At 36.3% G+C, this 14,792-nt stretch overlaps 1 protein-coding gene across 2 annotated transcripts in view; it reads left to right on the top strand.

The window, feature by feature from the left end:
• Positions 1 to 14,792, top strand: part of LOC126828366 (nuclear pore membrane glycoprotein 210-like) — a 74,196-nt gene that overhangs the window by 30,245 nt on the left and 29,159 nt on the right. For both annotated transcript variants that reach the window (XM_050558121.2, XM_050558120.2), the window contains exons 5-6: positions 2,997 to 3,129; positions 12,667 to 12,803. In XM_050558121.2, the coding sequence (XP_050414078.1) occupies positions 2,997 to 3,129; positions 12,667 to 12,803 (270 nt within the window). The remainder of the gene's footprint in view (positions 1 to 2,996; positions 3,130 to 12,666; positions 12,804 to 14,792) is intronic.

Below are 14,792 nucleotides of genomic sequence, written 5' to 3' on the forward strand. Positions count from 1 at the left end.
ATTTTCTGTTTGTGATCTCGTCTAAGAATTTTAACAATGATTCCCTCGCGATCTAAGTTTCACCTCTCTATCATTATTAGCCAGCTTAACAACTCCAACTCGATGTGCAGCATTGACAATAATATCTTCCTGGATGTTTAATTTATCTTTAAAGATTCGTTGGGCAATTTCAACGCAAATTATGTGAAAACTTTAATGTTTGTATGTGAACAGTTAGTAAAAAGAACAATCCTATTAAATTTGATCAATTTCCGTTTATTATGTCGCGAATTATGGCTCGTTTCACTTTATTGAACCTTGTGAACGCTCTAATGCCAAAAGTTATCATCCGATCTTTGTGAAATTTATATACATTATTTAAATTAGTGAAACCACGTAGTCTATTGAATTTCAGCAATTTACAATAATTACTTCTAGAGTTATGGCCCTGGTTTCACTTTGTTCAACCTTGTTAATGCTCGATTAATGAAAGTTATCATCTGATATGTATGAAATTCATATGCATCATTTAAATTTGTGAAACAGGGGCATATTGAATTTCATCAATTTCCGTCAATAATTTCTAGAGTTATGGCCCTTGTTTTACTTTGTGAACCTTGTTAACGTTTGAATGACAAAAGTGATCAATTTGATCTGTATGAAATTTATATGCATTATTTAAATTAGTTAAACAAAAAAGCCCGTCAAATTTCAACAATTTCTGTAGACTACTTCCAGAGTTGAGGCCCTTGTTTCAGTTTGTAGAACCTTGTGAATCCTCAAATGACAATAATTATAATATGATCTGTATGGAACTGTCTTGTAAAGGCCCACAATTACCTACAAAGGAATAAATATGCAACAACTCTTGTTGACCGCTCGGACGATTTAGCTGCTGTGGGCATATGTTTCGTTTCCTGGCAACCTATCTTTACATTATAGACTTTCTAGAGGTCTCAATTTTAATAAATGTTTAAATGTTTCACCGTTACAACCTAATGCCGGTTGAGTTTGAATTTCGTGAAAATCGAACCGAAACTGCCTGAGCCAATTTTTGTCCGATTATGATGAAACTTAAAATATATCTTTATATGCCAAAGATCTCAGTCAAATCATGTTAGAGCATGTAATATCAAGGCTGTGGACACTAGATTGAGTTGGTAGAGTTCGAATTTCATTAAAAACATGGACCAAAACTGTTGGACAAAATGAATAGTGTAAAAATATTGTACATCAAGGTTATTGATCCTCTATAAGTCACAATTTTGATCTGATTTTGATGAAACTTGAAATTGATGGTTATAATACAAAGATCTTGGTTTCTTGCGATATTTGCGCATATCGTATCATTACTTCCTGAATTATGGCTCTTGATTATACAAAGAATCACGTTTTTAGCTTATGGTCCCTCTATAGGTCACTATTTTTATCCAATTAAAAAAAAGTTTGAATATATCACTGTTACTCCCTAATGATGGTTGAGTTCGAATTTCGTGAAAATCGGACCAAAACTGATGGAGAAAATGACTGCTCCCCGTGCGCCAAAAGTGTAAAAATATGGTATATCAAGGTTATGGACCCTCTATAGAGGCCACAATTTTGATCTGATTTTGAGGAAACATTAAATTTATGTTTATATCACAAAGATCTTGGTTTCTTTCGATAATTGCGCATATCCGAACGTAACTTTCTGGCTTATAGACCCTGATTTTCGAAAATTTACAATTTTTATCCAATTTAAAAAAAAAGTTCGAATATATCACGGTTACACCATCTTGTCGGTTGAGTTTGAATATCTTGAAAATCTGACCGAAACTGCCGAACGTAATGGCCGCTCCTTGTACACAAATAGTGTAAAAGTATGTAATACTAAGGTTGGGGACTAGCTAGAAGTCACAAATTTTATCTTATTTTCACGAAACTTGAAATATAGGTTTATCACCCTAAGATCTTGGTTCCTTTCGATATTGGCATGTATCGGTTGGTAACTACCTATGGCCCCTGGTTCTACGAAAAATCATGTTTTTTTAGCTTGTGGATCCTCTAGAGGTCACAATTTTTATCAGATTTAAAAACATTTAAATATATCACTGTTTCACCATAATGAAGGTTATGTTCGAATTTCAAGAAATCGTAACAAAAATGGAGGCTCCTTGTACGCAAATTGTGTAAAAGTATATTAAACAAAGGTTGTGGACCCTCTAGAGGACACAATTGTTATTCAATTTTGATGAAACTCAAAATATATCTTTATATCCCAAAGATCTCAGTCCCTTTCGATATTTGCACTTTTCAGACCATAACTTCCTGGATTATGTACCCTGATTGTACGAAAAATCGCTTTTTGTTTTTTTAGCTTGTTCTCTATCCATCTCTTGCAAAATGTAGGCGTATCTTGCCTGGCAACCTCTGCTTTTCAAATTTGGCACAATCATTTCTTTTAAAGAGAGGATATTACCTGCTGATTTTTGGAAAATGTCTATAAACACTCTACAGGCTGCAATTTGTAACTGATTTCTTTCATATAGGCAAGATTATTCATTTCAAATTGAGGATGAAACCTATAATAGGCATCCTCAAACTAATTTCTTATGGGATCACAATTACTAGGTAACTGGATACATGAACAGCAGGAACAAGGTGTAGAATCAGAAATTTAAAACCACCATACATGTCCACAGTCCACATATACTGATTAGTTTCGTCAAATAAATTTTAAACTTTTCAAAAGAACAGTTCCACAGAAACAGGAAACAAATTTAAATAATGATGATGTCAAGTTGATGACATCACTAAGTTGCAATGGTTGCCCTATTTTTGGTAACCAGTAAATTCTTCTAGAAACTTATGAACTGATCAGATGACTTAGCTGCTCTGGGCATGTTTTGTTGCCTGTTAACCTGTCTTTATAAATAAAACATAATTATAATTTGTAGGGTGGATATATACACCTTGGTAATATTTCCAACAAGGCATAAAGCAACTTTTTACTAAAATTACAATTATTATTTTTGTAGGCATGGGATAAGAAGAATCCATGGATAGCTGATTACATCAATATACCGGTAGATTGTGTTATCAAACCAGCGCAAACTTTAGTAACATTAACATCTGTTATATGTCTGTCTACTCCATTACTATCATCTACAGGTATTACAGAAATTTAACATTATATTTTGTGGACAGGAAAATAGGTCCGGCAATTCAAACTGCGGTGTTTAAAAATGAAAACTGAAATGCTTACACCCCCTTCTGTTGTCTACATCTGTGCGCTCATGTTTGATATGAAAAAATAAAACACTGCCATTCAACTGTGAATTTACCTCTCACAGTTTTGTGAATTGAAATGGACTTTAACGTCCTAATTACCTGCACCAACTGGACTAATGTAGATAAAGCATGTGCAGTAAAATATAAATCCACAAAAATAATATATTATTGTTAAACATGTGAACATGAATGCATTACAGTCTATAAATCTGTCACGTAAGTAGAGAGGGATAAGCAGTGTTCAGTGCAACATTAAATATATACTTAAGTTTCTGTTTTATTATTTGACATGAAATTGTTATTGGCACTTTTCTGCTATGTAAAAATGTATTGAATCAAAGATATAACTGTAAGACTCCTTTTTAAGGCGGGGGGTTGGATGGCTGAATGGTAAGCGTGCGCGCTGTATCATAAAGTCTGTCATTGAGTCGACTGGCGTGGTTTCGAATCCGGGGTTGTACGTGGCAAGGAGTAGGGTCGCTTGTCCAACCTCGTGGGTTTTCTCTGGGTCCTCCGGTTTCCTCCCACTGCTAAAGACCCCTACACGCAAGCGAATTATGTAAATAAAATTAAACCATATGTTAGTCCCGAAATGACCTAGTTTGTGTCGAGTGGACGTTAAACCCCATTTCTTTCTCTCTCCCCCTTTTTAAGGCAATTGTTTAAAGGTAAGTGAAATTACAACATTTTTATAAGCCTACATTTTCATGCGGTTTAAAACAAAGTCATGGGTTTCACAAAACCATCATTTATAGCATCTAAAAACTTATAGGTTTATCTCCAAAAGATCTCGGTTCTTTTCGATATTGGCATATATCGGATCGAAACTTCATGGATTATGGCCCCTGATTGTACAAAAAATCGCGTTTTTAGCTTGTGTGAAACTTGAAATGCATGTTTATAACCCAATGATCTTGGTTCCTTTCGATATTTGCGCATACCGGATCGTAACTTCCTGAATTTTTGGTCCCTCTAGAGGTAACAATTATTATCCGATTTAAAAAAACGTTTGAATATAACACCTTTACACCCTAATGACGGTTGAGTTTGAATTTCGTGAAAATAGAACAAAACTGCCGGACAAAATGGCTGTCCCTCGTACTCAAATAATGTAAATATATGGTATATCAAGGTTGTGGACCCTCTAGAGGCTACAATTTTGATCCGATTTTGTTGAAACTTGAAATACATGTTTATAACCCAAAGATATTGGTTCCTTTTGATATTCGCGCGTATCGGATTATAACTTCCTGAGTTATAGACCCTGATTGTACGAAAATTCACATTTTTAGCTTGTGATCCCTCTAGGGCAGTGATCGAATTTTGCCTGTATATTCTGGACATGTCCGACGCTATCGTTAATAATAGGCTGGATTGATTAGGTAATTAAGCGATCAATGTATTTATCACCTACCAGATTATTGTTAATAATAGGCTGGATTGATTAGGTAATTAAAAGATCAACGTATTTATCGTGTTATACCGTCTATACACCTACCTCGATTAACTGCTTAATCTGCCATGATTGACTGACTTAATCTTTTATCGGACAATTCATCAATCTAATCTTAAACAGAAGTCATTGCTTCCTCTTTGTCAGACATCAATCCAATAAGAATGATTATAATTTTAATCTACGTGTTTTCCTTGTGGTTTCTACATTGACTTGGCAGAAATTTTAATCACAGCATGTACCAACCGTCAGCATGTATTAACTAGTCTTAGATGTCGTATATCGTAAGAGTATATAACACCCCAAATCAATGGAGAGTCATTTTGTCTGCGATATCTTTTAAGTCTTTTAAGATTCCATAAAGAAATTCTCATCAACAGTGACACTTTTCCGCGATCCCGATTGCCGAACGAAAATCACTTACAAGGCAGTGCCTATGATGAAGCAATGAGTCACGTACGCCATACGCTGAAGGAAGCTATGCCTTTTTACAAGTAGGTACGGATCGGCAAGCTTTCATTCTATCGTACATGTATTACAAAAATATTGGGTTATAAACATGTATTTCAACTCTCATCAAAATCGGATCAAAGCTTGATATACCAGATGCTATACACTATTTGCGTACGAGAGGCAGCCATTTTGTCCGGCAGTTTTGGCCTGATTTTCACAAAATTCGAAGTCAATAAACATTACGGTTTAACAGTGATATAAATTTTTTAAATCAGATAATAATTGTGGCCTCTAGAGGGATCACAAGCTAAAAACATGATTTTTCATACAATCAGGGGCCATAATTCAGGAAGTTACAATCTGATATGCCTGAAAATCGACAGGAACCAAGATCTTTGGGTTATAAACATGCATTTCATTTAATGTATTACGAAAATGAGTTACTGTCATAAATTTGAATGCTGTACGGGGAATTAAATATGAAAAATAGCGAGGTTCACCTATTTTTATTACGTACAGGATTTGTATACTTTGTTGACACAGGATTTTTAATTGTGGTATGAATCCGTCTGCTTAAATAATAAGAGTTATGCCCCTTTATTCCAGAAATACTTATTCCAGCAATTTTGACCTATGGGTTACTGGGTTAAAGTCTTTTGAATAATGGCGGCCATGCCCATTTTGGTCGAAATTGCTAAATTTGGGTGGACCGTATTTCAGAAACCATTAGTCGGATCAAGCTAAAGTTTGCAATATCAGCTTATAATCCGAATTTCAGCAAAATCAAAGGAGGTACGGTTTAACTCATTGGGTGATAATTGACATGGAATGACCCAAAACACAGATTTTGAAAAAATAAAAAAATATTGAGATGGCATGGGACAAGAATGGCTTTAACATATGTAGGAGACTTTTGTACAAACTATAATCACACTAAATTTCAGAATTTTAGGTGCTCATCTCTACCGGTTCTATCGGCTCGAAAATACGAGACAATTTTCGAAAATTGGTGTCTGAAACCATATTCGAGGCCAATTGTCTGGGAATCTAGACTGAAGACTGGTGCGTTTTCATATGTTTCTTATGTAGTACTACCGACAATCTCTGGATAGGCCAAAATTTGGGTCCATATCTATTACTTTGTAGCTCCTGGAGCACTACAAAATCCAGAAAATATACAATTACCCCAATTTTTTTCGGTTTTCATGGCCAAGTACCATGCGAACCCTACCACTCACCTGTAATCTGATTGCAGATTTGTAATCTACACAAAAAGTTCTCTAAAACTACCAAATTTGAGATTCAAATGCACGTATCTCCGTCAATTTTCAAGCTACAGACCTCAAATTTTGCACAGTTTCTAGTTACCTTTTTTAGAATTGTCTGTCTGTTTGTGTTTTCCTGAGTATGATGTCTTGTCCGTGTATTTGTTTTTGTGTAAATTTTTGTGTGGTGCAGTCCCCCTGCACTTACCATTACATATACAATAACAGGTTTTTTATACGCCCACATTTTCATGTGGACGTATATTGTCGTCACCCCTGTCCGTCCGTCCACAATTTGTTTGTGGAAACTCTACAGGTCACAATTCTTATCCGATTTTGACGAAACTTGAATTATAGGTTTATTTCCAAAAGATCTCGGTTGCTTTCGATATTGGCATGTATTGGATCGAAACTTCATGGCCCCTGTTTGTACGAAAAATCACGTTTTTAGCTTGTGGACCCTATAGAGGTCATAATTTTTATCCGGGTTGAAAAAAAGTATTATTATATCACCGTTACACCCTAAGGATGGCTGAGTTCAAATTTTGTGACAATTGGCCCAAAACTGTAAGACAAAATGGCCGCCCCTCGTTCTCAAATAGTGTAAAATATGGTATATCAAGGTTGTGGATCCTATAGAGGTTACAATTTTTATCTGATTTTGTTGAAACTTGAAATGTATGTTTATAACCCAAAGATCTCGGTTCCTTTTGATATTTGCGCATATCGAATTGTAATTTCCTGAATTATGGCCCTTGATTGTAGGAAAAATCACTTTCGTTTTAGCTTGTTCTCCTCTATCCATGTCTCGAAAATGTGGGCGTATCCTGCCTGGCAGCCGCTGGTCTACTTAGGCAAAGTAGAGACTTCAATCTGATTGGCCGAGGCTTTGGAACAATATAACTTGAAAACTGACAGACAAAATGGCCGCCCTTCGTTCTCAAATAGCGTAATAATATGGTATATCAAGGTTGTGGACCCTATAGAGGTCAAAATTTTTATCCGATTTTGTTGAAACTTGAAATGTTAGTTTATAACCCAAAGATCTCGGTTCCTTTCGATATTCGCGCATATCGGACCGTAACTTCCGGAATTATGGCCCCTGATTGTACGAAAAATCGCGTTTTTAGCTTGTGGACCCTATAGAGGTCATCATTTTTATCTGATTTAAAAAAAGGTATTATTATATCACCGTTACACCCTAAGGACGGCCTAGTTCGAATTTCGTGAAAATCGGCCCAAAATTGACGAACAAAATGGCGGCCCTTCATTCTCAAATAGTGTAAAAAATATGGTATATCAAGGTTGTGCACCCTATAGAGGTCACAATTTTAATCCTATTTTGATGAAACTTGAAATGTAAGTTTATAACCCAAAGATCTCAATTTCTTTGGCGCATATCGGACCGTCACTTCCTGAATTATGGCCCCTGATTGTATGGAAAATCGCGTTTGTTGGCTTGTGGACCCTATAGAGGTCATAATTTTTATCGAATTTAAAAAAACGTTTTAGTGTATCACCGTTACACCCTAAGGATGGCTGAGTTCGAATTTCGTGAAAATCGGCCCAAAACTGACAGACAATATGGCTGCCCTTCGTTTTCAAATAGCGTAAAAATATGGTATATAAAGGTTGTGGACCCTATAGAGGTCACAATTTTTATCCAATTTTGTTGAAACTTGAAATGTAAGTTTATAACACAAAGATCTTGGTTCCTTTCGATATTCGCGCTTATTGGATTGTAACTTCCTGAATTATGGCCCCTGATTGTACGAAAAATCGCGTTTTTAGCTTGTGGACCCAATAGAGGTCACAATTTTTATCTGATTTAAAAAAAACGTTTTAGTGTATCACCATTACACCCAAAGGGCAGCTGAGTTCGAATTTTGTGAAAATGCCCGCCCCTCGTTCTCAAATAGCGTAAAAATATGGTATATCAAGGTTGTGGAGCCTATAGAGGTCATAATTTTTATCTGATTTTGTTGAAACTTGAAATGTAAGTTTATAACCCAAAGATCTTGGTTCCTTTCGATATTTGCGCATATCGAATTGTAATTTCCTGAATTGTGACCCTTGATTGTAGGAAAAATCACTTTCTTTTTACCTTGTTCTCTATCCATCTCTCGAAAATGTGGGCGTATCCTGCCTGGCAGCCGTTGGTTTTCGAGGGGGGCGATTTCCGAAATTTCAGAAAATTGACCCACTTGACATGGAATGATCCAGTAATGAGGGTTTCTACCAGTACAGAAATAAAAGATGATAAACTAATCGAAGTCAACACCATCTAGCAGCCAAGCTTATTGAATTGGAAAATGATGATGTTATCGAACGAGTATCTGGTCCAACACCGTGGGTTTCGGGTTTGGTTGATGTACCAAAAGCCAACGGTGATGAAATAAGGGTATGTGTTGATATGAAGCAGGCCAACCCGACAATCATCCGAGAACGACATCCAATTCCAACATCGGAAGAAATTATTACTGATATGAATAGTAGCACCATATTTTCGAAGCTAGGTCAAAATGGGGATATCACCAGATAGAATTAAAGGCTGAGTCCCGGTTTATCCTTGCATTCTCATCACATATTGGACTCTTCAGATATAAATGCCTGATGTTTGGAATCAACATGTATCAACATATTATAGGACAAACCCTTCAAGGATGCAAAGGAGTGGACAAATTATCAGATGCTATCATCATTCATGGTAAAATGACAGAAGAACACAACACCAGACTGCGAGAAGTATTTGGAAGACTTGCAGAAGCTGGATTAACTTTAAACGAAAAAAAAAGGAATTTTGGGATGGAAAAACTAATCTTGATGGGCCATGTATTTTCATAGAAAGGAGCTGAAGTGGAGCAAACAGAAGCTGAGTTGGAGTTGGCGGAATATTAACCCAACAACAGATGGATCAAACAGACCTGTGATTTATGCTAACAGAACATTGACTGACACAGAAAGTCGATACCGTACTTGTAGACTGAGAAAGAAGCTCTTGCAGTAGTGTGGGCCTGTGAGAGATTTAGATTATATATTTTGGGATCTTCCTTTGAATTGTTAACCAATCAGAAACCATTAGATGGGTCCTGAGATTGCAACCATTTGATTCCAAAGTTATCTACCACCCTGGTCCAACTGATGCAACTATCCAGATTAATACAATATAGTAATTATATAAGCCACGTTCTGGGTTACAGCGGGTTCTTTGCATACTATGAATGGAACTGTGGGTATCCCTCTAGAAACATCAAAAGCCGCTCGTATGACCCCAGAAGTGAACTTCCTCTACAACCGGTCAGATCTTCATTTAGTGGAGACCATCAAAAGTATAAAAAAAAAACATAACGAAATATAGGTCTGTATTTTAATCAGATTGTTCCAAACGGAGACAATTTACTGGTTATGATTGGCCTATACTCAGGTTGGCAGGAAGTAGCAATTTTACGAAAGTACCACAACAACATCTGTCATCAACGCACTGGGAAAGATATTTTCGAGACATGAGCATTTTCTGCTCAGGGTAAGCAGAGCGATAAGCAACTTGATTGTTCGAGACTTTGGAACACAATAATTCTCCTTCTAATTTAGATAGAATGTTCAAAGTTGGTGTAAGCGTTCGTTGGGTGAATGCCTTGATGGGGTTAGAAGATGAGCATTTTCTGCTTGGGGTAAGCAGAGATAAGCAATTTCATTGGTTGATGCTTTGGGATACGATAACTTTGGTAATGAAACTTGGTGTGTAATTTCGTCACATCAATACCTTGACTAAGTTCGATAATGAACATTTTCAGCTCAGGGTAAGCAGAGCGATAAGCAATTTGATTGCTCAAGACTTTGGAGCTCTAGAACTTGATTCTAATTGAGTGATAGTGGTAAAACTACGTGTATAGTTTCATTACATCAATACCTTACTTAACAAAGTTTGATGTTGAGCATTTTTATACGCCCACATTTTCATGTGGACGTATATTGTCGTCGCCCCTGTCCATCCGACCGGACGTCTGTCCGTCCACGTTTGTGAACAGTCGACAGGTCACAATTTTTATCCGATTTCAATGAAACTTGAAATATAGGTTTATCACCCTAAGGGATTGGTTCCTTTCGATATTTGCATGTATCGGACTGTAACTTCATGGATTATGACCCCTGATTGTACGAAAAATCACGTTTTTAGCTTGTGAACACTGTGGAGGTCACAATTTTTATCCAATTTGGTTTAAACTTGAAATGTATGCTTATAACCCAAAGATCTCGGTTCCTTTCGATATTTAGCTTTTGGACCCTATAGAGGTCATAATTTTTATCCGATTTAAACAAAAGTATTATTATATCACCGTTACACCCTAAGGATGACTGAGTTCGAATTTCATGACAATCAACCTATAGACCCTATAGAGGTCACAATTTTTATCCGATTTTGTTGAAACTTGAAATGTAAGTTTACAAGCCAAAGATCTTGGTTCCTTTCGATATTCGTGCATATCAGACCGTAACTTCCTGAATTATGGCCCCTGATTGTACGAAAAATCACGTTTTTAGCTTGTGGACTCTATAGAGGTCATAATTTTTATCCGATTTAAAAAAAGTATTATTATATCCCTGTTACACCCTAAGGATGACTGAGTTTGAATTTCGTGAAAATCGGCCCAAAACTGACAGACAAAATCGCCGCCTTTCATTCTCAAATTGCGTAAAAATATGGTATATCAAGGTTGTGGATCCTATAGAGGTTACAATTTTTTTCCGATTTTGTTGAAACTTGAAATGTATGTTTATAACCCAAAGATCTCGGTTCCTTTCGATATTTGCGCATATCGAATTGTAATTTCCTGAATTATGGCCCTTGATTGTAGGAAAAATCACTTTCGTTTTAGCTTGTTCTCCTCTATCCATGTCTCGAAAATGTGGGCGTATCCTGCCTGGCAGCCGCTGGTCTACTTAGGCAAAGTAGAGACTTCAATCTGATTGGCCGAGGCTTTGGAACACAATAACTCTACTTCTAATTGAGGTAGAATGTACAAACTTGGTGTAGGTGTCTATTAAGTGATTGCCTTGACAGAGTTTAATCATGCGCATTTTCCACTAATGGTAAGCAGAGATAAGCTACTTAGGCTAAGTAGCGATAAGCAATTTGATTGGTCAAGACTTTGGAACATAACAACCCTGCTTTTAATTGAGGTAGAATGCTTAAACTTGATGTAGATGTTCTTTGGGTGAATGTCTTGACTGAGTTCAGTGATTAACATTTCCCGCTAAAGTTAAGCGGAGCTAAGCAGTTTCATTGGTTAATACTTTGGCACAAGATATCTTTGATTCTGACTGGGAGAGTGATGAAACTTACTGTATAGTTTAACTACCAGGTACTTCAAAACCTTGATTGAATTTTATGATTAGCCTAAGTATGGATAATCAGTTTGATTGCTCAATTCTTTTGAAAAAGATAAATGTGCAATTGATTAATATGTGTCATCAATTTATTTTCGGATTTCAACGGGTGGACTTACTTTCAATGAATGGCAGTTGCTAACTACTGATCATCCAGCAATCATTAAAAATGATATGCAAGAATGACATGTATAATACGTCAAAATCACTTTAGTGTCCAAATTATCAATGTCAGTACTTGTATCGGCCCATAGTTTTACTAAAATGATCAGATATTGGTTTTACCGATAACTACCCTATTGGCTATTCTCTAATAAAACTCAATGAGATTGTTTAAGTTATCACAAAAAAATGAACTTAAGCAGTGGACACATTAGCCGAATCGTTAGGCTGAATCAATCGGCGCCGAATTTTATTCGGCCGAATGGGTGGACACACTAGCCGAATGCTTCGCCCGATTCAACCTGTCGATTGCATCACTTTTCACGTCACATGATTAAACATGGCGGCGTCTATGTCTTCAATCTATCACGTGACTTCTCTATATGAGTGGTGATTGGCTAATGAATTCTATATTCACCCGAATGCTTCGGCGAAGCGGACACACCAGGCGAATATAATTCGGCCAAATAAATATTCGTCCGAATATATCAAACCTGTTTGATTCGGGCGAATCATTCGGCCGAATGACAGTGGACACACTAGGCGAATTTCGGCTAGTGTGTCCACCGCTTTATGAACAGTTTAGCTGTTAATGCGTAATATATTTCATATTCAGACAAAGTGTCTAATAATTATTGATACAAATATTACATGAACAATGTATGTTTATACTAATTTGTCTTTCATATTTGATAGGTGACAGTGGCAAGTGGTCAAGTGACAGTACTGATATTGACATAGATTCTACAAGTGGCATTGCTGTAGCTCTTGCTGTTGGTACAACTAATACTGTATTTTATACTGTATCTCAGGATCTCATGACATATACAGAGGTAAATAATATACACCCACATTTTGTGTATTCAATAGTGATGGGTGTTATAAATAGTCAGGCTTGTACACCATTAGTGACATCTTTTACAGCTAGTTACACACCTGCTAATTAATGACAACTGTATAATTTCTGACCACTTTCTATACATTTCTCGTAGGCAAATATTGCAAAAGTATGTAATACTAAGGTTGTGGACCCTCAAGAGGCCAAAATTTTTATCCGATTTTGATGAAACTTAAAATTTATTTTAACATCTCAAAGATCTTGGTTTCTTAGATATTAACACATATTGGATTAAAGTGCCCAATTGTACGAAAAATCACATTTTTAGCTTGTGGACCCTCTAGAAATCACAATTTTATTCAATGTTGATGGTTCCTTTTCATATTGACCGTAACTACCTGTATAATGGCCCCATATTGTATAAAAATCGCTTTTCTTGGAAAGGCAGGGGACAATTAAAATGGATGGGTTCGTCCGTCTATCTGTCTGTCTGTCTGTCCGTCACAATTTTTGGGACACAATAACTCTCTTTCTAATTGAGCTAGAATGTTCAAACTTGATGTATAGTTTCATTACATCAGTACTTCGACTAAGTTCGATAATGAGCATTTTTGCTCAGGTTGAGCAGAGCGAAAAGTAATTTGATTGGCCGAGACTTTGGAACACAATAACTCTCCTTCTAATTGAGCTAGGATGTTTAAAGTTGGGTGTATGTGTTTATTAGGTCAATGCCTTGATGAAGTTTAAAGTAGCTAAGACTCTAACTCAATATCATCCAAAATCTTCAACATTGAAAACACGATTTATTTGTCAAATTATATCAACATTCATGTTGTGATCTTACCAGAAAAAGATGGGTTTTGATATCCAATATTTAAGACAAAATAAACATTTTACCATTGGTACGTGAATCGTGTACCATAATGCGTGCGCTTCAGCCCCAGTTGTATCAAGAGGGACGAGGCTAGACAAATTGCACCAAATCAAACGGCGTATGTAGACTGGAATAACCAGACGCTAGAAATTTGCACTCGCTTGAAACTGCTGGCTTATTTCGCCGAACATAACTGATTTGAAATTGGAGTAAAAACGGAAACCATTGAATGTCAATCAGTTTATATACATTCATATTACAGTATTATATGCGTTGCGACCCACTTTTGTCAATTTCTAGGTCCCAAATGTTAGCGATTTAGCTCCTTTAAAGTTGGACATTTTCTGATTAGGATAAGCAGAGATAAGCAATTTGATTGTTTGATGCTTTGCGACACGAGAACTTTAGTTCTAATTCAGTGAGAGCGAGGGCACTTGGTGTATAGCTTTTTTTACATCAATACCTTGACTAAGTTTGATAATGAACATTTTCTGCTGAGGGTAAGCAGAGGGATAAGCAATTTGATTGGTCGACACTTTGGAACACAATAACTCTCCTTCTAATTGAGTTAAAATGTTCACACTTGGTGTAGGTGTTTATTAGGTAAATGCCTTAATGGAGTTAGATGATAAACATTGTCTACTTACGGTAAGCAGAGATAAGCAATTTGATTGGTTGATGCTTTGGGACACGATAACTTTAGTCCTAATGAAGTGAGAGTGAGGACACTTGGTGTATAGCTTTTTTTTTACATCGATACCTTGACTAAGTTCGATAATGAACATTTTCTGCTGAGGGTAAGCAGAGCGATAAGCAATTTGATTGGTCGAGAATTGGAACACAATAACTCTCCTTCTAATTGAGGTAGAATGTTCAAACTTGGTGTAGGCGTTTATTAGATGAATGCCTTTTAGATGAATGCCTTGATGGAGTTCGATGATGAATATTGTTTGCTTACGGTAAGCAGAGATAAGCAAATCTGATTGATATTGATGTTTTGGGGCACAATAACTTTGGTTATAATGAAGTGAGAGCGATTAAACTCCAAATATAGATTCATTATATCATTACCTTGACTAAGTTCAATGGTGAAAATTTTTTGCTTATGCT

Source organism: Patella vulgata, chromosome 7 (genome assembly GCF_932274485.2).
Source record: "Patella vulgata chromosome 7, xgPatVulg1.2, whole genome shotgun sequence".
Classification (NCBI taxonomy): Eukaryota; Metazoa; Mollusca; class Gastropoda; family Patellidae; genus Patella; species Patella vulgata.